General features: G+C 47.5%; 1 protein-coding gene across 1 annotated transcript in view; it reads right to left on the reverse strand.

Annotated features, from left to right (window-relative positions):
- polg (polymerase (DNA directed), gamma) overlaps nt 1–28,000 on the reverse strand; it is a 55,031-nt gene that overhangs the window by 5,904 nt on the left and 21,127 nt on the right. The window contains exons 9-19 of the mRNA XM_070858461.1: nt 25,974–26,097; nt 24,499–24,723; nt 21,449–21,566; nt 19,795–19,881; nt 19,134–19,259; nt 16,706–16,866; nt 15,576–15,629; nt 13,548–13,665; nt 9,904–10,039; nt 3,938–4,184; nt 1,494–1,616 (exon numbers count right to left, since the gene is read on the reverse strand). Of these exons, the coding sequence (XP_070714562.1) occupies nt 1,494–1,616; nt 3,938–4,184; nt 9,904–10,039; nt 13,548–13,665; nt 15,576–15,629; nt 16,706–16,866; nt 19,134–19,259; nt 19,795–19,881; nt 21,449–21,566; nt 24,499–24,723; nt 25,974–26,097 (1,519 nt within the window). The remainder of the gene's footprint in view (nt 1–1,493; nt 1,617–3,937; nt 4,185–9,903; nt 10,040–13,547; nt 13,666–15,575; nt 15,630–16,705; nt 16,867–19,133; nt 19,260–19,794; nt 19,882–21,448; nt 21,567–24,498; nt 24,724–25,973; nt 26,098–28,000) is intronic.

A 28,000-nucleotide genomic window follows, 5' to 3' on the forward strand; every position in this document is an offset into this window, starting at 1 on the left:
TATCCTGCTTTTGGGGACTCTGGCTGAACTTGGTACAATTTTATTTCAGCAGATCCCTCCTCCCCGCCCTTAAAGGTGCTGATTGTAATGGGATGCAATTCTAATTCCTCACTGCACCACATTTCACATGAGGCCAGATAGTGAGTGGCAGACATTTCAACTGCAAGAGTATCTTAGCTGAGTTTCATCATGACTTCAGGTCATAGTTGACTTTTGTCTCAGACTTTGGTCCTTGCATCTCTTCACAAACTGCTGTGTGGGATGTCATAGAGTCATAGAAATTTACGGCACAGGCGGCCTTTTGGCCCACCGTGTCCGCGCCAGCCGGAAAAGAACTATCCAGTCTATTCTCACTTGCCAGCTCTTGGTCCATAGCCCTGTAGGTTATGGCACTTCCAATGCATATCCAAGTACTACTTAAATTCGTTGAGGATTTCTGCCTCTACCACAGTTTCAGGCAGGAGTTCCTGACCACCCCATAACCCTCTGGGTAACAAGATTTCTCTTCAACTTCCCTTTAATTCTTCTACCAATTACTTTAAATCTATGCCTGCTAGTTATTGACCACTCTGCTAAGGGAAACAGGTCCTTCCTATCCACTTTATCTAGACCCCTCAGAATTTTATGCACCCCCGGGATAATTTCTCACAGCTTTTTTTTTTCCCCTCCATGAACAAATAAATTTGTTTGATCAGTGCCACTTCACACAATCTCACTGGACTGGTGGGCAGGGAAAGATGGAAACCTCCATCCCAACATTCTATGACTGCATGGTGATTAGGGTTCTGTTGAGCTCAGCCACTTTAGTCTTCAGCATCTACAGAATGCTGCCCAGAGGCAAAGACCAACTCAACAAACCTACAACAGCATCCAGTGGCACCGAAAGAAACCGTGTTTCGATTTACCTTGGACATGTTTAAATAACTTTTAATGTCATCAGGTGTAATGTCCTCCAGTTTTCCTGTCTTATAGTTCAATATTTTCGCTCACGTTAACTAGAGGAGTTACTGCAGGCAAATTAAATGCACACATTGCATTTCGACACAGCAGTATATCTATACGTTAATGTAACTACATACAGTACAAACTTCTTGTCTGGAGCCCATTCCAATCCACTATGGTGAGATTTGCGATTCCCCTGGATAGTGAGCTATTGATTTCAATTGCCATTAGCACTTTTTTTACTGGCTCAATGCTTGTATTTTAATAGGAATTTCAACTGCTGTGGTGAAGCTAGGATATTCCTGCCTCCGAATAGCACTCCCTCGCTGTCTTTTGCCAGAGAGCAAGAGGAGGAAGGAGGTGAATCCTAGAAAGGTCAATACCCTACAGCCGGTCGGTACCCTACAGTCAAAGAGTCTGTTGAAAGCCACAAAGGAAGAAAAGGTGGGCTGCAAATGGCAACCCCCTGGATTGCATTAGAAGAGTTGCTGACATAGATAGCGAGGTACATTTATATTTAGGTATTTACCAATTTCCAAAAGCACACCGACCTTTTTGCAGCCTCTCTCTGGATTCTCCGTGCATCCGTGGCAGAGACAGTTCCGTTTTCTGCCCTCTCCACGGAGATGCCCAGCTCCTTCTCCAGCCACTCCCCATCTTCTGAAAGCACACACCTGTTTCAAATCAAAGTAGCAGCTGGAATTCGGGCTTAGTCAGTTCAAGTTTCTGCTATTTTAAAGTTCGTGTAATGAAATGAGACCATAAAGAACTCTTAAGCCATTAGGTTTAACGAGCCTGCCTCCTCCTCAGTTTCAGCTATTATTTGAACTCTTCATCAGTTTATGATACTGGAGTATACTTTTATATGCTGTTTGTCGAGTAGTGTCCTGGCCAATATTTATTCCTCAATTAACATCACAAAAAAAAGATTATTTGGTCATTGCTGTTCATGGGAGCTTGCTATGCGCAAATTGGCTACCGCATTTCCTACAGTGAGTAAACTTCAAAAGCACTTAATTGGCTGTAAAGTGGTTTGGGACATCCTGAAAGACACTCTATAAATGCAAGTCTTTTTTTCTTGTTCGGAGATCAGTCCCTCAAACCCTCCTTTTCACTAGAAATCACCTCTTGAAAAACATTTATTTTGTTCACTTCAATAGCCTTCCCTGATCCTCCTCCTTTTTACCTGTTATTTGAACTCTTCACATTCAGTTTATTATACTGGAGAAAAACGTCAATATACTTGTACTTGCTGTCTGTGGACTAGAAGACTTGCCACTCCACAAACATTAACAGTTAAGTAATTGCCTAATTCTCTAAATAAATATTTGAATCACAGTCTGCTTTAGTCTGTATTGTGCATGTATCCTTAGCCACTGCTAATCCTCAAACCCGGCATCAAGCTCATGGTCTCTACAGGGCAGTAGTGATACCTACTCTCCTATATGCTTCAGAAACATGTACTATGTACAGCAGGCAGCTTAAAACACTGGAGAAGTATCTCCAACGCTGCATTCACAAGATCCTGCAAATCCACTGGCAGGATAGACGCACTGACGTCAGCGTTCTCTCTCAGGCCAACATCCCCCAGCATCGAAGCACTGACCACACTCGATCAGCTCCAATGGACGGGCCGCACTGTCCGCATGCCCAAAACAAGCGCTTTAGTCAGAGCTCCGACATGGCAAGCGAGTCCCAGGTGGGCAGAGGAAACGCTTCAAGGACACCCTCAAAGCCTCCTTGAAAAAGTGCAACATCCCCATCGACACCTGGGAATCCCTGGCCCAAGACCGCTCAAAGTGGAGGGGAAGCATCCGGTAAGGCGCCGAACACCGAGAGTCTCTCCGCCGGGAGCATGCGGAAGACAAGCGCAAACAGTGGAAGGAGTGCACAACAACCCAAGCACCCCACCCACCGGTCCCTCCAACCACCGATTGCCTCACAGAGACGGTAGGTTCCCGCATCGGACTCATCAGTCACCTGAGAACTCGTTGGTGTGGAAGCAATTCATCCTCGACTGCGAGGGACTGCCTATGAAGAAGCAGCCACTGCTGATGCAGTTCAGACAGTGTACATCAGGATTTGTATTTGAAGTCTGGACAAGCTGCCGACACTCATGCTTTACACTCACACATGACCACTTGGGTGAGGTACGGGACAGTATTTGGCACTTATGGAACTATAACTCGGCAAGAGTCACTGCCATCAGGAGCGAGATGGAGGTAAATAGGTGGCAGAGGTGAAAAAACTGAGTGGTGAGAAAAGACGAGGCACGAACGGACACACAGTATTCCTGAAAAGTAACCATTAAATTCAGTGTGCGTTTATCTCCTACTAAACTTCTCAAATTATTTCCTCTTGAACATCCCTCAACATTATAACTGCTTAACCATCGGCGGCCGTGCCTTCAGCTGCGTGGGCCCTAAGCTCTGGAACTCCCTCCCTAAACCTCTCCGCCTCTCTACCTCTCTTTCCCTCTTTAAGACATTCCTTGAAACCTACCTCTGTAAACAAGCTCTTGGTCATCTGCATTAATTTCTTCTTTTGTGGCTCAGTGTTAAATCTATCTGTTTTGTCTTGCAACGCCGTTGTGAAGCACCTTGGGACGTTTTTATTACATTAAAGGCGCTATATAATTAATAAACTGTTCATGTACAATGAGTTCTTTCCTTGCAGTCCCATCTAATCCAACCCAGGTAGACAGGACAAAAGTGTCCTCAGATGACAGTAAAGGATCATAATGGACGAGAAATGGGTGTGTCTGAACCACAAAATCACACTCAATAAAACACAAATGTGCAAACTGACTCAGAGTAGAGCTCGTGTGAGAAACTGAAAAATCAACTGACACAATTTTACCCACCGAAGAGGTCACTGGATGCCCCAGCCTCACGCTCTCCAGCACTGTCAAAGAGCTAACAAGCATCACAGTAAACAGGTTATTTGCCAATAAGAATGAATTGGACCGAGAGTAAATGGTGTAGAGAGAGCTCACCTCCGGATACCCTTGGTCGCTGCGTACATCTGCCGTGCTTTTTCTTCGGCTTCCTGAGGTGTCAGACGGTGGTTAAACTGCGTGAGGAGCCGTTCTGCAAACGGCTGCCCAGCACCGTATATCCGTCCGTAGTTGAAAACCTTGGCGTGCTCCCGGCTGATTCCCACAGTGGCAGCTGTCTTGCTGTGCAGGTCTGTGCCACCGCTCTTTTTCCCCTGCAGTGTCATCCAGCCGAATGCAGTGCAGCCTGAGGGGAGAGAAAGTTGGGTGGAACGTCATTTATAGCCAAAGGTAGCAGAGTCACCAAGCTGAATGGTTTGCTAATTGCATCAGGCTTCAGGGACAGAGAGCGAAAATCAATTTGTTGAGGATCTCACCGAGGAGAAGTAGCCACATTATCCTGGCACACCGGCTGTACACAGATCAGAGTGGCTATTAGCACCACTGTGTCAGCCAATGAGTTGGAGGCAGGGATGGGACTTAAGGCAGGACTCAAACAAAGTCTATTTACTGAGCAGATAGAGTCTGTTTGAACGGCGTACTTCACCAAACAGCCTACAAAGTCTATTTATACCAAATACAGCAAACAGAACCCGTGATCGAAATGACAGCAACTTCTCCCGATAAAAGCAGGGTGATTGCTGCAGCCACGTGCAGTGAGTGGAGCATAGTTACATACAAATTATGTGCTTCAACTCAATCACGGTCACTTACAACAGTGCAGTCTCCAGGCGTGATTGATGGTGGAATTACCCAATCACCTCCATTCTAGCCAGGAATAGTGGTGTCACCAAATGCCACCTACAAAGATAGCCCATCGTTCTGGTTAAAACCCCAGACGACACCACATAACTTAATTCAAGACTGATTAATGTTATTGTATGTACATGCACTCTGGTCTGTTATACGTTACTGTAAATGGGTCACCTTCCCGCTTTGAAACAGTTAATTCAGAGACCATGGTCCAGAACTTAAAGAAGGCTAACTTTGAAGGTATGAGGCGTGAATTGGCTGGGATGGATTGGCGAATGATACTTAAGGGGTTGACTGTGGATGGGCAATGGCAGACATTTAGAAACCGCATGGATGAACTACAACAATTGTACATTCCTGTCTGGCATAAAAATAAAAAAGGGAAGGTGGCTCAACCGTGGCTATCAAGGGAAATCAGGGATAGTATTAAAGCCAAGGAAGTGGCATACAAATTGGCCAGAAATAGCAGTGAACCTGGGGACTGGGAGAAATTTAGAACTCAGCAGAGGAGGACAAAGGGTTTGATTAGGGCAGGGAAAATGGAGTATGAGAAGAAGCTTGCAGGGAACATTAAGACGGATTGCAAAAGTTTCTATAGATATGTAAAGAGAAAAAGGTTAGTAAAGACAAACGTAGGTCCCCTGCAGTCAGAATCAGGGGAAGTCATAACGGGGAACAAAGAAATGGCGGACCAATTGAACAAGTACTTTGGTTCGGTATTCACGAAGGAGGACACGAACAACCTTCCGGTTATAAAAGGGGTCGGGGGGTCTAGTAAGGAGGAGGAACTGAGGGAAATTGTGTTGGGGAAATTGATGGGATTGAAGGCCGATAAATCCTCAGGGCCTGATGGACTGCATCCCAGAGAACTTAAGGAGGTGGCCTTGGAAATAGTGGATGCGTTGACAGTAATTTTCCAACATTCCATTGACTCTGGATCAGTTCCTATAGAGTAGAGGGTAGCCAATGTAACCCCACTTTTTAAAAAAGGAGGGAGAGAGAAAACAGGGAATTATAGACCGGTCAGCCTGACATCGGTAGTGGGTAAAATGATGGAATCAATTATTAAGGATGTCATAGCAGTGCATTTGGAAAGAGGTGACATGATAGGTCCAAGTCAGCATGGATTTGTGAAAGGGAAATCATGCTTAACAAATCTTCTGGAATTTTTTGAGGATGTTTCCAGTAGAGTGGACAAGGAAGAACCAGTTGATGTGGTATATTTAGACTTTCAGAAGGCGTTCGACAAGGTCCCACACAAGAGATTGATGTGCAAAGTTAGAGCACATGGGATTGGGGGTAGTGTGCTGACATGGATTGAGAACTGGTTGTCAGACAGGAAGCAAAGAGTAGGAGTAAATGGGTACTTTTCAGAATGGCAGGCAGTGACTAGTGGGGTACCGCAAGGTTCTGTGCTGGGGCCCCAGCTGTTTACACTGTACATTAATGATTTAGATGAGGGGATTACATGTAGTATCTCCAAATTTGCGGATGACACTAAGTTGGGTGGCAGTGTGAGCTGCGAGGAGGATGCTGTGAGGCTGCAGAGCGACTTGGATAGGTTAGGTGAGTGGGCAAATGCATGGCAGATGAAGTATAATGTGGATAAATGTGAGGTTATCCACTTTGGTGGTAAAAACAGAGAGACAGACTATTATCTGAATGGTGACAGATTAGGAAAAGGGGAGGTGCAAAGAGACCTGGGTGTCATGGTACATCAGTCATTGAAGGTTGGCATGCAGGTGCAGCAGGCGGTTAAGAAAGCAAATGGCATGTTGGCCTTCATAGCAAGGGGATTTGAGTACAGGGGCAGGGAGGTGTTGCTACAGTTGTACAGGGCATTGGTGAGGCCACACCTGGAGTATTGTGTACAGTTTTGGTCTCCTAACCTGAGGAAGGACATTCTTGCTATTGAGGGAGTGCAGCGAAGGTTCACCAGACTGATTCCCGGGATGGCGGGACTGACCTATCAAGAAAGACTGGATCAACTGGGCTTGTATTCACTGGAGTTCAGAAGAATGAGAGGGGACCTCATAGAAACATTTAAAATTCTGACGGGGTTAGACAGGTTAGATGCAGGAAGAATGTTCCCAATGTTGGGGAAGTCCAGAACCAGAGGTCACAGTCTAAGGATAAGGGGTAAGCCATTTAGGACCGAGATGCGGAGGAACTTCTTCACCCAGAGAGTGGTGAACCTGTGGAATTCTCTACCACAGAAAGTTGTTGAGGCCAATTCACTAAATATATTCAAAAAGGAGTTAGATGAGGTCCTTACTACTAGGGGGATCAAGGGGTATGGCGAGAAAGCAGGAATGGGGTACTGAAGTTGAATGTTCAGCCATGAACTCATTGAATGGCGGTGCAGGCTAGAAGGGCCGAATGGCCTACTCCTGCACCTATTTTCTATGTTTCTATGTTCCGTCATTACTGGAATAATGCGCAAATTGGCTGCCGCGTTTCCCACATTACAACAGTGACCACACTTCAAAAAGTACTTCATTGGCTATAAAGCGCTTTGGGACGTCCGGTGGTCGTGAAAGGCGCTATATAAATGCAAGTCTTTCTTTTCCTTATAATTGTAGAACATTAGAAATGCCAACAATGTTGAAAGGCCATTCAGCCCATGCAGAAAGAAGGCACCTAAATGAAATATGGTTAATATTCATTGTATTCTCCAAAGACTAAAGAAGCAGCAATTTGTTAACGTGTCAGTAATTGATAAATGCATCACAATGGTGCGTTGGCAAGCCTCTGCTCCTCAGCTCTCGGCAGTGTGGCAGCTTTCATTTTTGGCTGTAAAGAAAGGAAGATAAAACAGACAGGGACACAGCGAAGCAGTCAGATTATTGAAACAGAATGCTGCAAGGTAGTCAGGTTCAGCAAAGGCTGTGACCAAGCGGTTAGAAATGCTGGACGACAGTTAGAAGTCCTCTTGTTTAAGTCAAGTAAGAGAGCTCACTGATGTGAGGAAGCGTAGTGTTTTCTTTATTTTGTACGTAAGGCTGTGCAGATTGAATAAGTGTGTCCGATTCTAACTACTGTTCTATATTATACTGATCAATTTTACTGATCGATTTGTAGTTGGCCCTATACAGCCAAGTGTTTGCTTGGTCAATTTTTCTTTGGTCAAGTTTTGTCTCATTAGGCTCCTGTGAAGCAACTTGGAATGTTTTCAACATCAAAGGCGCTATATAAATGCAAGTTGTAGTTGGTTGCCTTTGGAGAGATTAAAGAAGCGTGTGTGTGAAGACACAAATATCCAGCTTTAGGCACAAGGGGGTATTGTCACAATCCTGCTGTTGCAGGGCAGTACGAGTCAACTCCCAGAAACACAACATGTGGACAATGGTCACAGGCGTGACTAATGCCACTGAACCCAAGAAGGTATTAACGGTAGACCCAAATTTGTAACATACTTAGGAAGTGTAGATTAAGCCTTGGTGCCTCAGCTCCAACCTCGCTCACCAATGTGACATTTTGCTTTGGCCACGACAGGCACCCGATGGCTTTTTCTTTAGTAGCAAATTAGAAGCAATAACTCAGACTGCCCAAATGCACTTCATTCAGACCCTTACAATCAGCATTTCACTTCATCAGTACAGGCTGCATTCAAGCATAAATCCCAATGTTAAAAAAAATGCATAAATCCCAATGTTAAAAAAAAATGTTCAATAACTTCACATTTGGAGTAGTGTGTGCAATTCTGATCACCATATTATAAAAATAATGTAGAGACACTGGAGAGGGTGCAGAGAAGATTTACAAGGATGATACCAGAAATGCAAGGTCTCACCGATTAGGAAAGGATGAACATACTGGGTCTCTTTTCTCTTGAAAGAAGGCGGCTGAGGGGTGACCTAATAGAGGTCTTTAAAGTCATGAAAGGCTTTGATAGAGTAGATACAGAAAGTTTCCACTTGTGGGGCAGAGCATAACTAGAGGCCATCAATATAAGACAGTCACCAAGAAATCAAATAGGGAATTCAGAAGAAACTTCTTCACCCAAAAAGAGTGGTGAGAATGTGGAACTCGCTGCCACAGGTGTTATATATGCAGACTATAGATATACTCTCTGTGTAGTCACTGTATAGTTGCATAAGATGGAGACTTGTTTATCTGATGCACTGTCAATAAGGTTTACACTGTGTATATACTATGCTGGCACCACTAGAGGGTGCAACTGGTGGAGACCGGGGTTTCCTGCCCTGGTGGCAGGGGTTGTATAAAAGGGTAACCACCACGCGGCTGCCTCTCTCTGGAGTTACGAATAAAGGACCAAGGTCACTACAGTTTGAGTACAACACATTGCCTCGTTGAGTTATTCATAAGTACTTTACAGACATAACAACAGCGAGTGGTTGAAGCAAATAGTATCGATGCATTTATGGGGTGGTTAGATAAGCATATGAGGGAGAAGGGAATAGAGGGTTATGCTGATAGATTTAGATGAGGAAAGACGGGAGGAAGCTCGAGTGGACATAAACACTGGCATGGACTGGTTGGGCCGAATGGCCTGTTTCTGTGCTGTATATCCGATGTAAAAACTTTCATTTATAGAGCACCTTCAAAATAGTAAAACATACCAAGGCACTTCACAGAAGCATAATCAGATGAAAATGGACATCGAGCCAAAAAATCAAATACTAGGAAAGGTGACCAAAATCTTGTCCAAAAAGATGGATTTAAAGGAAGGTCTTAAAAGGAGGAGAGGGAGGTGGAGGGGTTTAGGGAGGGAATTCCAGAGCATGGGGCCGAGAAGGCTGAAGGCAGCGGTGCTAGTGATGGGGCAAAGGGAGGGGTGATGCATAAGAGGCCAGAGTCCCACCATCCATTTCCCCCCATTACTGCTTTACCTAACCCTTAATATAAAAGGAGAAAGATGCAAATAGCTCATCCTGACTTCAGGCTGAAAGGCCATGTGATCTGTGTATGATAAAAAATTAATTGGGAGAGTTCCCTCAATATGTACATTGTGTAGATGAGATCAACACCTGAACTGTAGGATGTAGTCCACTTTTGGAGTTTGTGGTTCCAGGAGTCTGCGACACCTCAGACCTCAGTGTGTCCGGATTACCATCAATGTTCCCGAGAAAGTGCGCGGCGCTCTCCGCCAGGCCCGGCAGCCCCGGACCGGCTTTTTCAATGTAAACTACCGCGCTTGGGCGAAAAGGGGCCGCACACCCAAAAGAAAAATAAGAGGGAACATTGCTTACCATGTATTCCAGCAAAATGGGCTTCCCCGAGGATGGCTGCAATCCACAACTCCTGTGAGTCAACATCTGCTCCGACCAAGTGGTACCCAGGAGGTACCTGAACCATTGCCTTCAGTTCACTGCCCACACGATCGGCCTGTGAAGGGAGAGGAAGGAATGCAATCCATTTACATTCTCCATAGGGTTAACAATATAATAATGGCTCCCATCGTGGCACCTCAGTGAGTAAATGCCTGAGTGGTAATGCGCTATGCAGACCAGGAAAATTCCATTCTGAATCTGCGCGAAGTTAGCTGAGGAGGTGCTGCAATTGGGCCAGGGCAAAACTGCCTCGTGGGCTTGCTTCTGATCAGTACCCAATGACCCGGCTGCACATGTGTGGATGTTGAGTGACAGTATGATTGTGATTGGCTGTCCCCCACACACTTGAATAGTCTGTAGACATTCAGGGGGGGGGGGGCGGGTATTTTGATCGGTGCTTAAACCCTACTCCGTGCCTTTGTTACCTCTAGACTCGACTATTCCAATGCTCTCCTGGCTGGCCTCCCATCTTCCACCCTCCATAAACTTGAGCTCATTCAAAACTCTGCTACCCGTATCCCAACTTGCATCAAGTCCCATTCACCCATAGAATCATAGAATAGTACAACACAAAAGCAGCCCATTCGGCCCATCGAGTCCGTGCCAACTCTTTCGAAGAGCAATCCAGTTAGTCCCACTTCCCCGCTCTTTCCCTATATCCCTGCAATTTATTCTCCTTCAAGAAATCATCCAATTTTCTTTTCAAGGTTTCTATTGAATCTGTATTCATTCACCACCCTATTAGGCAGTGCATTCCAAATCCTCTGGTTCTTTTGCCAATCACCTTAAATCTGTGCCCTCTGGTTATTGACCTTTCAGCTATTGGAAATGGTTTCTCTTCATTTACTTTAGCTAAACCTTTCATTATTTTAAACACCTCTATCAAATCTCCTCTTAGCCTTCCCTGCTCCAAGGAGAACAACCCCAGCTTCTCTAGTCTATCCAAGGGTGTAACATTTGCAATCCTCTAGTCCTCATGCACCACCCCTCTATTTAAGGAGAACTGGTAGATTGTGGCCAACACAACTTCTACCCTTACTTCCCTCTGCAACCTAGGATGCATCCCATCCGGACTGGTGACTTATCCACTTTAAGTTCTGCCAGCCTTTCTAGTACCTCCTCTTTATCTGTTTTTATCTCATTCAGTGTCCTGGCAACAACCTCGTTTACCGTAGCTTTTGGCAAAGTCCCCTCTTCCTTGGTAAGCACCGATGCAAACACCCATCAGACACCGCCCCCTCCCCGTGCTTGCTTCCAGTCTGGTAATGCCTCAATTCTCATCCTTGTTTTCAAATCCCTCCATGGCCTCGCCCGTCCCTATCTCTGTAACCCCCTCCAACCCTCAGATCTCAGTGCCCCTCCAATTCTGGCCTCTTGCGCATGCCTGATTTTAATCGCTCCACCATTGGCAGATGTGTTTTCAGCTGCATAGGCCCTAAATATAGGAATTCCCTCCCTAAACCTCTCTGCTTCTCTCTCCTCCTTAAACTCTACCTCTTTGACCAAGCTTTTGGTTATCTGTCCAAAAATAGAGTATAATGTCAGAAAGTGCGAGATCATGCACTTTGGCAGAAAAAATCAAAGAGCAAGTTATTATTTAAATGGAGAAAGATTGCAAAGTGCCACAGTACAGCGGGACCTGGGGTACTTGTGCATGAAACACAAAAGGATAGTATGCAAGTACAGCAAGTGATCAGGAAGGCCAATGGTATCTTGGCCTTTATTGCAAAGGGAATGGAGTATAAAAGCAGGGAAGTCTTCCTACAGCTATATAAGGTATTGGTGAGGCCACACCTGGAATACCGCGTGCAGTTTTGGTTTCCATATTTACGAAAGGATATACTTGCTTTGGAGGCAGTTCAGAGAAGATTCACTAGGTTGATTCCTGGGATGAGGGGGTTGACTTATGAGGAAAGGTTGAGTAGGTTCAGCCTCTACTCATTGGAATTCAGAAGAATGAGAGGTGATCTTATCGAAACGTATAAGATTATGAGGGGGCTTGACAAGGTGGATGCAGAGAGGATGTTTCCACTGATGGGGGAAATTAGAACTAGGAGGGCATGATCTTAGAATAAGGGGCCGCCCATTTAAAACAGAGATGAGAAATTTCTTCTCTGAGGGTTGTAAATCTGGAATTCGCTGCCTCAGAGAGCTGTGGAAACTGGGACATTGAATAAATTTAAGACAGAAATGGACAGTTTCTTAAACGATAAGGGGATAAGGAGTTATGGGGAGCGGGCGGGGAAGTGGAGCTGAGTCCATGATCAGATCAGCCATGGTCTTATTGAATGGTGGAGCAGGCTCGAGGGGCCGTATGGCCTACTCCTGTTCCTATTTCTTATGTTCTTATGTTCTCCTTGAGTGGCTTGGTGTCAAATGTTGTTTGGTAACACTCCTATGAAGCGCCTTGGGATGTTTTACTACGTTAAAGGCGCTTATATAAATATAAATTGCTGTTGTGCGATAGTGTAAAATGGACAATAGTAAATCGGCAGCCCGTTTACATCTCTCGTTTTTTATTCCCACTCGACATAATTGGAAATGAGAATGGGGAGAGATTTATAACGGGCTGCCGATTCGCTATTGTCCGATTTACACTATTGCACAAAGTGAACATTACCCCGAATGTCTACAGTGCCCGGGCTCACAATGAAGAATGGCCGCATGGGTCAGATACCAGAGGCTGCCTGGGGAATTGTGGCGTTTTCAGGACACTACAAAAAATAATTAAAACAAATTGATGTTTACGTATTAATTCTGACGCAGTTACACAACTAAGGGCTTCTAATAATGACGAGCTGCAGGAGCACAGTATGACCTAGTCAGGAGCAAAATACTGGCACTTGAATCACAGGCTCCCTGACATCTTTAACAAAATAGTTTACAATATCTTGCAATGTTAAGACTTGCATTTATATAGCGTCTTTCACGAACACCGGACGTCCAAAGCACTTTACAGCCAATTATGTATTTTTTGAAGTGTAGTCACTGTTGTAATGTAGGAAACGCGACAGCCAACTTGCGCACAGCAAGCTCCCACAAATAACAATGTGATAATGACCAGATAATCTGTTTCAGTGATGTTGATTGAGGGATAAATATTGGCCAGGGCATCGGGGATAACTCCCCTGCTCTTCCTCAAAATAGTGCCACGAGCTCTTTTACGTCAACCTGGGACCTCGGTTTAACGTCTTATTCGAAAGACACTACCTCCGACAGTGCAACACTCCCTCAGCACTGCACTGGAGTGTCAGCCTAGATTTTTGTGCTCAAGTTCCTGGAGTGGGACTTGAACCCACAACCATCTGACTCAGAGGCGAGGGTGCTACCCACTGAGCCACAACAGACACTGATCAATGCAAAATATTCACATTTCAAGCATTTATCAACATTAAGCAACCCAGCTGAGGTACGGCATAGGTCAGATGCAGAGTAAAGTTCCCTCTACACTGTCCCATCAAGCCATTTCCTTGAGATGAGGATTGTGAGGATTGGGCCGGTTATCAACAGTGTTTAAGAGGAAAAAGTCCATGTTCCTAACATTCTCTATTACCGTCACATACCCGTGCGTTGCTGGCCGTTAGCCAGGTTGGCTCGACTGCCCGTCGGGTCACTGTGCCAGCCGTAATCACCTGTGGCAAAATAGCTCCATAACCGTTCTCTTCATCGTAGGCAGGATGCCTGCAATGGTGAAAGTGAAACATTTAACAGGATGCGGTCAATATTCCAATAATGTTCATTAGCCTTAGGGAATCACTAAAGTGCATAGTGCAGAGTACGACTCCTGGCCAAGAGGCTCCATCCCGCTATGTTCTACATCTGGTGGGATCCTAGCTGATTGCACTTACCTTGTTGACAGAGAGGATATTTCCACTCATAGGAGAAACTAAAACTCGGGGACATAGTCTCCGAACAAGGGGCCATCCTATTGAAACTGCGATGAGGAGGAATTTGTTCTCTGAGGTTTGTAACTCCGTGGAATTCTCTGCTCCAGAGAGCTATGGAGGCTGGGTCATAAATATATTTAAGGCGGAGATAGACAGATTTTTGAGCGATAAGGGAGTGAAGGGTTATGGGGAGCGGGCAGGGAAATGGAACTGAATCCATGATCAGATCAGCCATGATCTTATTAAATGGTGGAGCAGGTTCGAGGAGCCAAATGGCCTACTCCTGCTCCTATTTCTTATGTCCTTCCTTCGGTGTGAGAAGCCTTGGCTTAGTGCCATTATCCAACGATCCCAGTTGGAAAGTTTGCTTGAGAGTGTGCGAACCTCAGGTGGAGACAATACCCGGTACTTCTGTGCCCTCCCTGGTAAAACAGCCAGTTAACACTCAATCTCTCGGTTCACAAATGAAGAACAGGCAGTTGGATGGCGTCCACTTGAGTAACCCAATGGTTTTGCAGGATCTTGTGGAACGCTGGTGGTACTTCTCCAGGGCTTCGACATGTCTGCTGTATATAGTCCACGTCTCAGCCATATAGGAGGGCGGTAATCACTACTGCCCTGTGGACCATAAGCTTGGTGCCATATTTGAGGTCCTGGTCTTCAAACACTCTCTTCCTCAGGCGACCAAAGGCTGCGCTGGCAGTGTTGGACCTCGTCATTGAGGTCTGCCCTTGCTGATAGTAGGCTCCCGAGGTATGGAAAAATGGTCCACGTTGTCCAAGGCCGTACCGTGGATTTTGATGTCCGGGTTTGATGACAGTGTTCTTGCTCAGGCCAACATTCCCAGTATTGAAGCACTGACCACACTCGACCAACTTCTTTGGGCGTGCCACAAGTGCTCTACTTGGAACTCCTTCACGCCAAGCGAGCCCCAGGTGGGCAGAGGAAATGTTTCACGAACACCCTCAAAGCCTGCTTGATAAAGTGCAACATCCCCACTGGCACCTGGGAATCCCTGGCTCCAAGACCGCCCTAAGTGGAGGAAGAACATCAGGGAGGGCGTTGAGCACCTCGAGTCTCGTCGCCAAGAGCATGCAGAAAACAAGCGCAGGCAGCGGAAGGAGCGTGCAGCAAACCAGACTCCCCACCCACACTTTCCTTCAACCACTGTCTGCCCCACCTGTGACTGTAATTCCCGCACTGGACTGGAGAACTCACTTTTATAGAGTGGAAACAAGTCTTCCTCGATTTTGAGGGACTGCCTATGATGGCTTGAGTAACCAGACCCCAGCAAGGAGTCAATGTCTTCAGGAGAGGAGGGAAGCAAATCGACAAGATAAAAAGCCCAAGGACTGGTGATATAATTTTCATCCTTCTTTTCAAATCCTCCATGACCTTGACCCTTCCTATCTCTAATCTCCTCCTCCAGCCCCACAACCCTCCAAGATATCAGCACTCATCCAAATTTAATCGCTCCATCATTGGCGGTTGTGCCTTCAGCTGCCAAGGCCCCAAGCTCTGGAATTCCCTCCCTAAATCACTCCACCTCGCTACCTCTTTCCTCCTTTAAGACGCTCCTTAAAACCTACCTCTTTGATCACCTGCCTAATTCTCCTTATTTGGTCCGGTGTCAAATTTTGTTTGATAGCGCAACTGTGAAGCGCCTTGGGAAGTTTTACAAGTCGTTGTAGTTGTTATACACACCTGGTGACTGTTCGAGGTAGCTCACTTCTTTTCAGCATCAGAACCATCTGAGAACTGTAGAAGGAATCAAATTGTCGTTATTTCATTACATAGTTTAACAGTCTCCTGCTGTTAACATGTTTACTGGGACTGACAACATTGATGTTAACATCCCCGCTATCTCAGCTCCCAGAAGCTCAACATATGGTATAATTCATGCTTCAGTAAGAACACCATGTCTGGGGCTGCATAGCAAGCAAGTTCACACAGATCCCGAAAGTACATAATACTAGGCGAGGGAGGGCAATTCATTGAGCCCTTTGACATTTTGTCATTTTCTCAGCAATTACACAGAAATTAAATGTTCCCTGTGCAGCACTGTGGTTTTTGTCCCAGAGTATCTATTTGTACTGCCCTTTTTCTGTCCTTCTGTGCCTGCGTTCTCTCGATTCCGACCCTGATGCCTCCCACCCGAAACTGGAACAAGAAGCGGGGTCCCGCAATGGACAGACCACACTGTTCCTCAGATAGAGGGTCTGCGAGCGGCAGGGAGTGAGACAGGGGGAGAGGGACGGGGAGGGAAAGAGACCAGGGGTGGCGGGAGGGAAAGAGACCAGGGTGGCGGGGGGGGAAAGAGACCAGGGTGGCGGGGGGGGAAAGAGAGGGAGAGGCGGGGGGGGAAAGAGAGAGGGAGGGGGTGGGGAGAGAGAGAGAGAGAGAGAGAGAGAGAGAGAGAGAGAGAGAGAGAGAGAGAGAGAGAGAGAGAGAGAGTGTGGTGGGGGGGGGAGAAAGAGAAGGAGGGGAAGCGGGAGTGGGGGGGGGTGGGGAGAGGGAACTCAGGGAAGACAGATTACGTTCTTCCAACCCCTTTTACACCCATACCCAATTTCTCGGAAAGCTCGGTGCGTGTGTTACAAGGGACATCATTGGAGTGGATGAAATCCAGAAGTCTCGACACGCACTATTCACTTCATACCCAATAAACCTGTTAACAATCCGTGACCCACACACAATGCCCCATCTATGGCGGACTGGGGATGCATTTACGCTGGGGTAAGGGACTTCAATTGGCACACACGCACGCACTGGGAAGAGACTATGTGGGCAATGAGTAACCGTGGGTGAAAACGGGATAGGGGATCACCCATCACCTGATTCTTTTCTGGGCGTTCCTCCAGAAGGAGATCATCTTGTTGATTTCCAACGCTCTGGCGGCATTTGTTGCATTGGTGCTCGCCTGCAACGTACCATCTTCCATCTTCGAGAGGAAATCCTTTGCGAAGGGGCTCCCGACATTGTTCTGGTTCCCGTCCTGAGGTAAATAAAAGGACGAAAACAAACATTCAGTTTCGCCATCACTTCACCGATTTCTATCTCAATACTGAGAACGTTTTAAAAGGTTAACTAAAGTACAAGTGTGTCAGCCTTGGCTCAGTGGGTAGTTCTCTCACCTCGAGTCAGAAGGGTGTGGGTTCGAGTCCCACTCCAGAGACTTGAGTGCAAAAATCTAGACTGACACTCCAGTGCAGTACTGAGGGAGCGCTGCACGGTTGAAGGTGCCGTCTTTCGGATCAGACATTAAACCGAGGTCTGCTCTCTCAGGTGGACAAAAAGGATCCCATGGCACTCTCGAAAAAGAGCAGAGGAGTTGTCCCCGGTGTCCTGGCCAATATTTATCCCTCGGTCAACATAACAGAAACAGATTATCGGGTCATTATCACATTGCTGTTTGTGGGAGCTTGCTGTGCGCAAATTGGCTGCCGCGTTTCCCACATTACAACAGTGATTACACTTCAAAAAGTACATAATTGGCTGTAATTTGCTTTAGGACGTCCTGTGGTCGTGAAAGGCGCTCTATAAATGCAATTCTTTCTCTCTAAAGTTCATAGGTCACAGGTTTTAGTCCCAGAGGTCATGGAAAACCATTGTGCCAGTCTGGGCGGGCAGCTTTGTCAGCATTTCCCCGAGGGGCAGCATTGAGCTCAGAATAGCCGCTGCCAAACAGTGTGGTAGTAAACCATTCATACAAAAGCCGCAGATTCAATCCCCGCTATGTGCTAAGTTAGCCGAGGTCAGGTGAGCCATCAGTTGTGGTGCTATAGTTGTTCATGAATTAGGGAGGGAAAAATTATCCAACATGATCCCCATCCAGTGCCCCTGCTAGCAGAAAGAACTTGCATTTATATAGCAACTTATAATATCTCTCCAATGTCCCCGCGGTACTGCATATAAAGTTAATTCGATCGTGCCCTCACTGTTGTTGTCTCAGTAAATGCAGCAGCCGATTTGCACACATTAATGTCCCACAAACTCCTCCTCTCTTGTCCAACCTTCCCACCCAGTGAGTTACTGAGGGCTAACCTCAGCAACTCCCTTCTCATCTTGGTCACTTCACCCACCACTGCCCCTTTAGACTCTGCAGGTGGAACAATAATCACAGCCCCTCTCCACATTGCCTCGTGTTTTAATCGCTCGTGGCCTGGCCTCACCCTATCCAGCGTTACAACCCCGCCCCTGAACACTCTCTTCCTTTGACTCTGGCATCTTGTGCATCCCCTGCCTCCCTTTGCTCCATTATTGCTGGCTGTGCCTTCAGTCACCGAGACCTCCTGCTCTGGAATTCCCTCCCAAAACCCCTCTTCCTCTCCATCTGCCTCTCCTCCTCAAAACCCACCTCTTTGACCAAGCTTTTGATAATATCTCCTGTGTTGGCACAACCTCCATTGTCCTAGATCATCAGCAGGCCGGGGCCATTGGAGGGAGCAGCGTGCAGCGGCATACCACTGCAGGGAGCAGCACGTGCTGCTGCAGGAGGGCAACGGCAGGTCGCTGATTGCAGTGCGGGCAGGCACAGCAGGAGAGGCGAAGGAGTGGCAAGAGTCCCTAAAGTGACCGGGGCCCAGGAGAGGCGTGAATCTGGGGCCCAGATAAGGTGAGGGTCCAGGGGCAGCACGGGCCAGCCCACACTGCGATATTGGGCGCGCTCAGTACGTGCAGCAGAGCAGGTCTCCAGTTAGTCTTGGGTAATCCTTGCCACTGGACCAAGACCTAGCTCTGTCAAGCCCGTGGTGGCTGGTGTGCAATGGCCACCACATGTTAATAAAAAAATCCAAGCACAGGCATCTTCCACCTTTCAAGATGTAGTTCGGGACCTGGAATATTAGGTCCTTCATTGAAACACCTGTGAACTGATCCCTTTTTGGCGTGGAAGCAAGTCATCCTTGCTTCAAGGGACTGCCTATGATGGATGATGGTGTTTGATTAGGGCTCTGTGAAGCGCCTCGGGATATTTTCCTACGTTAACGGCACTATGTAAATGCAGTAAGCTGTTGTTGATGTCCTTCATGGTTGCATTGCCTGTTGATACTCATAGACAGAAAGGACGAATGGGCCGTTGCTCGAGGTATGAGGTGTCTGTATGTGTGGAATCAGAAGCCAGCAAGAGTCATCACCCTCAGAAGACAAGGGAAGAAATTTGGGACAAAGCAAGGTTGGCGCCGTCGGTTCAGCCCGTAGCCAAGCAGCGTAGGAGTCAATAAGCACAGGAAACAATCAACCCGGGAAGGGAAAATAACAAACCTTGTGTGGAAGTTTGAAAAACCAGCATCCAGGCACGTTGACTTCACTGTACGGACCATTGCCATGGTGATATGAATGGCAGCTATCCTCAAGAAATGATTTTGGCTGTGCCTCCCCATTTTGATCCTAAAGAAAACACACAGAGTAATGACATTCTGCATCACTGGAAATTAAGTCAACTTATCTAGTGGAATAAATCAGTAACCATGGCAACTTACAATGCAGGGCAATAGCTCAAGCACGACGTGACTTTTTAAACCACAGGGAGTGTTTTTTTTTTGGCGGGGAGGGGGGGGAAGGAAGACAAGAGATGTTACGAATCTGTTGGGGATATCATGATATCTTAATGTAAGCACCGTTACAATATTTTAAACCAATTATAAATCAAAATGAGGCAGTCATGATAGGCGAACAGATGGACGAACACCAGGTCACAACGAGGCCTGCATGATGTAAGCGGACTGGAAGCACAACACAATTTAAGAAGGAGAAAGATTCTTGTACATCCACCCGGGAGGGTAGCTGGGGCCCTTTTGTCTCAAATCACCGGGTGAGATGGTGCCAGATTGATGACTTGCTCACCCTTTCGAAGCACCTCTCAGAATGAGGACAGAAACAGAGGGAAATACCTTGACATTTCTAAACAGACTCAATGCTTCACCTGCTCAGAATTCATCTCTCTGCTGCCCTTACCGGGCCCTGAGACATCAGCTTCATGGTCGTTCTCAAAATGGCTCAGCTGCTCCACCTGGTGGCGACAGATAGACTCGTCACAGAAAATCCCAGGGATTTTGCCTCTTACATCCTACCACAATGCCAAGTTGTTTGACTTTATCCCTTCCTCCCCTGGAAGCACTCACTCCTACTGGAATACAGTTCTACCAGCGCTGTTCTACATAAGAACACAATAAATTTGGCCCCTTTTGCCTGCTCCGCCATTCAATAAGATCTGATCTTGGCCTCAACTCCACTTCCCTGCCCGCTCCCCCTTTGGTACCATTCTTCAGGCGAAAGCCTAGACGGTGAATGTCGGCAGGCTTTTTGACCATGGGGGCAATCGTAGCCAGGTCCCGTTCACCCATCACCTCTGTGCTCGCTGACCTACATTGGCTCCTGGTCCGGCAACGCCTCACTTTTAAAATTCTCATCCTTATTTTCAATGGCCTCGACCCTATCCCTCCAATCTCCTCCAGCCCCACAACCCCCCAGAGATCTTTGCGCTCCTCCAATTCTGCACTCTTGGACATCCCCGATTTTAATCGCCCCATCATTGGTGCCCGTATCTTCAGCTGCCTGGACCCTAAACTCTGGAAATCCCTCCCTAAACTTCTCCGCCTCTCTAACCCTCCTTCCTCCTTTAAGACGCTCCTTAAAGCCTACTGCTATGACCAAGCCTTTGGTCATCTGTCCTAATATCTCATGTGGCTCAGTGTTAAATTTTGTTTGCCAACGCTCCTGTGAAGTGCCTTGGGATGAAAGGCACTATATAAATGCACGTTGTTGTTGTTGTCATCGATCCTGCACTCACCCAAACCCCACACATGCACTTACTAACAGGATCACTAGGTAATGATCAGGAGTGGAACCCCCAAGTGAATTTGTTCTATCCTTAGCCCAAGGGCACTGAGGCTAATTATGAAGTACTTACTGTTGCCCCAACGGAGATCAGCTAACAGCTTGGAATGACGACTGAACTTGGCCTTTTTAAACTTGACATTTACAGTTTTTGCTTTGTGTGTAAAATATGGAACAGTTTATCATGACTTTCCGTAGTTAGCCTTTGACCTGGGTTTTTGCCTTTCCCAGGAGACTCCATAGGAACAGGAGTAGGCCATTCAGCCCCTCGAACCTGCTTCGCCATTAGATTTTATCATGGCTGATCGATACCTCAACTCCATGTACCTGCCTGTGCTCACTATCCCTTACATGTGCTGGCTAGTGTGCAACGGCCACCCCACATTAAAAGAATCCACGCACAGGCATCTTCCACCCTTCAACATATAGTTCGGGACCTAGAATGTCAGGTCCCTCATTGAAACACCTGTGAACTCATCCCTTTCTGGTGTGGAAGTGGGTCATCCTCAATACAAGGGACTGCCTAATACTTATATACTATCCCTTAATCCCCTACCTAAAGAATGGCACCTAGGGGGGTAGGGAGTCTCTTGGCCTGGTGAATCAGGCATCACAAGAGTCAGGGACAGGCCAGATGGTCTTCAACCTGTCCGGCATTTTCGAATGTTCATATCGTACGTCACAGAAAGGAAGATTAAATTATAGATCGCAACCATCATTGATTTTCTTTCCGCTCTCACCATTTCCCACATACTATTCTCTGTCAGCATGAACTCATCGCTGAATGACGTCTTCAGTGGCTCAGTTTGTTCGTGCCCTTTCTTTTTGCAATGTTCTCTGTGCAACATCTCAATGGTTCTGACAAAAAAAAAAGCAAAAACTGAGATAGAAGAAAAACCCCACTGCTGGACACCTGAAATGAAATGGGAAATGCTGGAAATGCACAGCAGGTCTGTCGAGATTGCAAGTGAAAAGACAAGATTAATGTTCAGATCTTGCACAAGGACTGCCCAAAATGGTGTCAGAGGATTTACAACAAGAGGTAAAAGTTACGTACGGATATGCTAGCTCATCCATCATCATCATCATAGGCGGTCCCTCGAACGAGGATGACATGCTTCCACGAGAGTTCACAGATGTTTCAATGAAGGACCCGATGTTCAAGTCCTGAACTCCAATTGAGGGGGTGGGAGTTGCCTGTGCGTGGATTTTTTTAACGTGAGGTGACCGTTGCACATCAGCCACCCCATGGGTTTGACAGAGCTCGGCCTTTATCCAGTGGCAAGGGTAAATCAGGACGACTGGAGACCTGCTCTGTTGCACGGACCTAGTGCGCACACATATCGCAGTGTGGGCTGGCTCCGTGCTGCCCCTGGGCCCTCGGCTCTTCTGGGTCCCATACCCTTATTCGCCGCACCTCCGCCACGATGTTTAAGGGCCCGGCGCTCCAGCTCTGTTTATAACCCCGACCTGCGGTGGTGTTCTCACACAGGTACAACAGCAAAAACTTGCATTTTTATAGCACCTTTAACATAATAAAAAGTCCCAAAACGCTTCACAGGAGCGTTAACAACATTTTACATCAAGCCACATATTAGGGCAGATAACCAAAAGCTTGGTCAAAGAGGTGGAGGTAGAGAGGCGGAGAGAATTAGGGAGGGTCAGAGCTTAGGACATCGGCAACTGAAGGCACGGCCACCAATGGTTGAGTGATTAAAATCAGGGATGTGCAAGAGGTCAGAATTGGAGGAGTGCAGATTCGGAGGGTTGTCGTACAGGAGGAGATTACAGAGATAGGGAGGGTCGAGGCCTTGGAGGGATTTGAAAACAAGGATGAGAATTTTTAAATTGAGGCATTGCTCAACCGGGAGCCAATGTAGGTCAGCGAGTGCACGGGTGATGGGTGAATGGGACTGGGTGCGAGTTAGGATACGGGCAGCAGAATTTTGGATGAGCTTAAGTTTATGGAGGGTGGAAGATGGGAGGTGGATCAGGAGTGTGTTGGAAGTCTAGAGGTAACAAAGGCATGACTATTTTAAAAGGCAGTTTAATGGGCTTTATAGCCTGCATATAGGACCAATTGTTTGCAATTTTCTGAGTTCCCTTCTTATGTAAAATCACTATTTAGGGCTAGAAATTCCCCAGCCTGTCGTTTTATGATAAATAACGACATTTTTGTGAAGAAATAAGAAGAAAAATTGCCATTTTGGCCTGCACATATTCATCAGCAGCAAGAGCTCTGGATAATTTTGCCCTCCCTGGTCTACATCGGCTAGCTCAGCATAGATCGCTCCTTCAAGGGTCAAAATCCTGGAACTCCATTCCTAACAACACTATGGGAGTTCCTTCACCTCACAGACTGCAGCGGTTCAAGAAGGTGGCTCACCACTACTTTCTCGAGGGCAATTAGGGATGGGCAATAAATGCTGACTTTGGCAGCAGCACCCACATCCCATGAAGGAAAACAAAAAAATTGTTTTGGTCTGTATGGCTCAGGATCACACTAGTTGATGCTGATAGGCCATCAGGGCAGCCCGGGAAATGCATGCGCATGCCAACGCCCACCCACCCACCCACCCCACCCCCAACACCCCCGCACCCCACCCCCAACACACACCCCCCACCCCACCCCCAACACACACCCCCCACCCCACCCCCCCCCACCCTACCCCCAACACACACCCCCCACCCCACCCCCAACAAACACCCCCACCTGACCCCCCCCCCACCCTACCCCCAACACCACCCCCAACACACACCCCCAACACACTCCCCCCACCCCACCCCCAACACACACACCCCACCCCACCCCCAACACACACACCCCACCCCACCCCCAACACCACCCCCAACACACACCCCCAACACACTCCCCCCACCCCACCCCCAACACACCACCCCCACCCCACCCCCAACACACACCCCCCACCCCACCCCCAACACACACCCCCCACCCCACCCCCAACACACACCCCCCACCCCACCCCCAACACACACCCCCCACCCCACCCCCAACACACACCCCCAACACACACCCCCCACCCCACCCCCCACCCCACCCCCAACACACAACCCCCACCCCACCCCCAACACACAACCCCCACCCCACCCCCAACACACACCCCCCACCCCACCCCCAACACACACCCCCCACTCCACCCCCAACACACACCCCCCACCCCACCCCCAACACACACCCCCCACCCCACCCCCAACACACACCCCCAACTGACCCCCCCCCACCCTACCCCCAACACCACCCCCAACACACTCCCCCCACCCCACCCCCAACACATTCCCCCATCCCACCCCAAACACACTCCCCCCACCCCACCCCCAACACTCCCCCCACCCCACCCCCAACACCCCCCCCACCCCACCCCCAACACCCCCCCACCCCACCCCCAAAACCCCCCTCCCCCTCCCGCCACCCCCACCCCATCCCCAACACAGCCCCCACCCCCCCAACCTTACCCCAACACACACGGCCACCCCACCCCCAACACCCCCCCACCCCACCCCCAACACCCCCCCCACCCCACCCCCAACACCCCCCCCCACCCCACTCCCAACACCCCCCCCACCCCACTCCCTACACCCCCCCACCCCACCCCCAACACACACCCCCACCCCACCCCCACCCCCACAACCCCAACCCCACCCCCCCCCCACAATCCCAACCGCCCCCCATCCCCATGTAATCAGGGAATAACAGTCATCTAAGTGTCCAATAAACTCAGGGAGGAGTCTCCTTAATACTTGTATGGATAAAAAAAAAGTCTTTACTTACTTGTAAGGACAGGAAGATGCATCTGTGTCATTGGGGTTAGTTGGTAGGTTGTCCTTTCTTCCCGGGACCAGATAGCCCCACCCATGGCCCTCTGAATAGTGCAGCGGGAATCCATCCCAGGTTAAACGCATCAGTTTCGGAGTGACCCTCATCTGGAGACTAATAAGAGTGGGTCCTGGCAACCATTGCGCATCATTCCACTTCAAGCATAGCTTTCGATACCACCTGCAAGAGCACGGAAAGGAAATGGATTCAACGGTTTACAAGTCTCGATCAGCCGTTTCCTGTACCGTCTCATGTCTGGATTTAACAGCCGTAGCTTAGCGAACGACACTCCTCAGCCTGAAACTGAGGCGCTGAGCACCTCGAGTCTCGTCGCCGAGATCATGCAGAATACAAGCGCAGGCAGCGGAAGGAGCGCGGGGCAAACCAGTCCCACCCACCCTTTCCCTCAACAACTGTCTGTCCCACCTGTGACAGAGACTGTAATTCCCGTATTGGACAGTTCAGTCACCTAAGAACTCACTTTTAGAGTGGAAGCAAGTCTTCATAGATTTCAAAGGACTGGCTATGATGATGATGACGATGACTCCTCAGCCTGAAACTGACCAAAATCAGTCTTCAACACAATTTTCAATGGCTGCTCATTTTATGGGTACCAGTGGGCTTTATATGTTCCCGTTAAGTTGCACAGCCGCACAGCACTCTGGAGGTCCTGCGCAGGCCACTTGCCAGCTTCACGATCGGAAAAACTGCGCAAGCGCAGAAATTTGAATGGGCCTCGCAGCTCCTTAAAGGGCCCGTACACCCAAATATAAATTAAGGGGAACATTGCTAATAACGGCAGCACTTCCCAAACCCGTGACCTCTACCACCTAGAAGGGCAAGGTCAGCAGGCGCATGAGAGCACCATCACCTGCAAGTTCCCTCCAAGTTACACACCATCCTGACTTGGAAATATATCACCGTTCCTTCATCGTCTCTAGGTCAAAATCCTGGAACTCCCTCCCTAACAGCACTGTGGGAGTTCCTTCACCACAAAGACTGCAGCGGCTCACCACCACCTTCTCAAAGGCAATAAATGCTGGCCTTGCCAGCAACATTAACATTCCAGGAACGAATAAAACATTTAAAAAACTGTCTGTTGCCTTGCCAAAGTGGTCATTCTTCATGTGTGAGCCTAAACAAATGAGTGTCAGTAGACATCAAAGCCAAGTGAGACCTTGTCTCCAGCCAATTTCCACACACATGCACTTTCCAGCAAGCTCAGTTAATAGTCAGAACCCTAGCTGGTTCTTCCCCTCCTTAACCCAGGGACATGGACACCAATTAGAGCATCTCTACAACCTCAATGTCTGAGATCAGCTAACTCAATGCAAACTGGGGATTGATCCTTGTCATCTCCCTGGTCTTCATGCCTTACAACCACATTGAGCCATTGAAGACAAAGTTATTTTTGAATGTGGCCCACTGACCCTGGATGGCCTGGTAGGTGCTGTCTCCTCTTTGGAAGAAGGCTGACGGTCTGTTGCAGATTTTCCAGGAGGGCTCTACTCTTGGGAACCTTCAGTTCCTCTTCTTCTGAGGGAGGCCCTGGATCTGTAAGAATAGAAGCACAGTATCAGAAGAAACCTCAGACGTAAACGGAAAACAAACAGTAGTAGGTAGCAAGGTGGGAGGGACGCAGTATGTTCCATGAACAAACAGCAAGAAAGAACAAACATGCATTCATATAGCATCTTCCACAACTTAGCCAATGAGGTACTTTTGAAGTGTATTCACTGTTGGAGTGAAGGGAAATGTGACAGCAATGAGATAATGATCAGACAATCTGTTTTAGTGATTTTGGTTGAGGGATAAACATTGGCAAAGACACTGGGAAAAATGCCCTGCTCTTCTTCAGTTAGTGCCATGGGATCTTTTACGTCTGCCCCTTCGCTTTTGTTTATTGTCTTAGCTGAAAGACGACAGCTCCGACAGTATGCTCAAGCGGGGCTTGAACCCATGGCCTTCTGACCCAGAGGCAAGAATGCTACCACTTTGTTACCTATTCCCGTGTGTTACGTGGTTTAATGTTCCAACCCACCAACAGATCAAATTCCATCCCACAGTATACTCTTTTCTACTACATCCACAAGTGCACAGTAACAAACAGGAAGATGCCGAGCCTATGGATGAACAAATCCTCCTCGGCACTAGTTAAAGACATATACAGAATACAGTTAATGGGCCGGTAAATTCATGTAAATCGTTCCATGATTCAACTTGCATTTATACTGTATCTTCAACATAGTAAAACGTTCCAAGGAGCTTCACAGGAATGTAATCGGACAAAGATTGGATCTGAGCCAAAGAAGGAGTTATTAGGACGGGGGACTAAAGGCTGGATTCCTAATTTATGTCGTCACCTAGGTGAAAGACCAAGGCCCATGGTGCAGCAGAAAAGATGAGATAATAGTAGTAGGGTGACTCCTAGCTTGCGTTTCGAAAGTCTTTAGATTTAGGAGGACATGAATATCGCGAGGGATGAGGAGTTGCTGTTTTGCGATTCTGGGAAAGAGCGAGAGCAGGAGATGGTGCGACGAGTCTTCATTTCAACAGTGGGGATGCAGGGTGGAGGAAACCTGTGTGGAATGGAACACTTGGAGCTTAGGAGGAACAGGAGAGGAAAATCCCTCCCTTGCTGAATGCTTTATGCTTTGAAGTAGTGGTTAGAGATGGCTTGTGTGTAGCCATTTAGAAGGGAACCGCCCCAGATGTGACATCATAAAGCTCTGCTCCAGTGACATAATGAATGTGGCAGTGGCCTCCATTTCTGATGTCACATGTTTAAGGACGTGACTGCTGCCAACAATCCGGAAGTCGCTGCACTTGTGCAGTTCTCGTGGTTTTTTTGTTGTTTGTTGTCGCCGAACTTCCGAAAATGATGAATTAAGAAGTGGATAAAAAAAAATCTTGTTCAGTTGTAGATTAATTTATTAATTGTGTGAATTGTAGAATTTATCCAGGTACTTGTTTGAAAGGGGATTGTGATCTGCCTCAGTGTTTCTGATCAGACAGTTCGACTAATAGTGTTGACAGCCCTGACAAGTGATTTCGATTTCTGTTCCGACTCGCGTCGTGTTGAATATGTTTCAGTTACATTTAACAGGTGGAGGGAGCAATGGTTCAAAATTAATCATCATGATTCCTATAAATCAACAGATTCCTCCAACTGACTTCAGTCTAACGTGATGGCAACAGTCTGTACAGGTATACCCCCTCACGTCTTTTTTCAACAAAATAATTTCCTCGCCTCTTTAAATGAGCATTTAGATTTTTACAATTCTAAAAATGTCACGTTCCCTTTTAACTCCGCAGCTAGGGTGGCTGGGGCTCTCGATTTCGGTAAAAAGCGTTTTAACCGAGAGTTGATGGGGCTTCATCATCACAGAGCGACACGAGCCGTGAACATTATTTTTTTAATTTGCCAGATATTTTTTTTTTTATTTGTGCAGCTTCC

Source organism: Pristiophorus japonicus, chromosome 17, assembly GCF_044704955.1.
Source record: "Pristiophorus japonicus isolate sPriJap1 chromosome 17, sPriJap1.hap1, whole genome shotgun sequence".
NCBI classification, from domain to species: Eukaryota; Metazoa; Chordata; class Chondrichthyes; family Pristiophoridae; genus Pristiophorus; species Pristiophorus japonicus.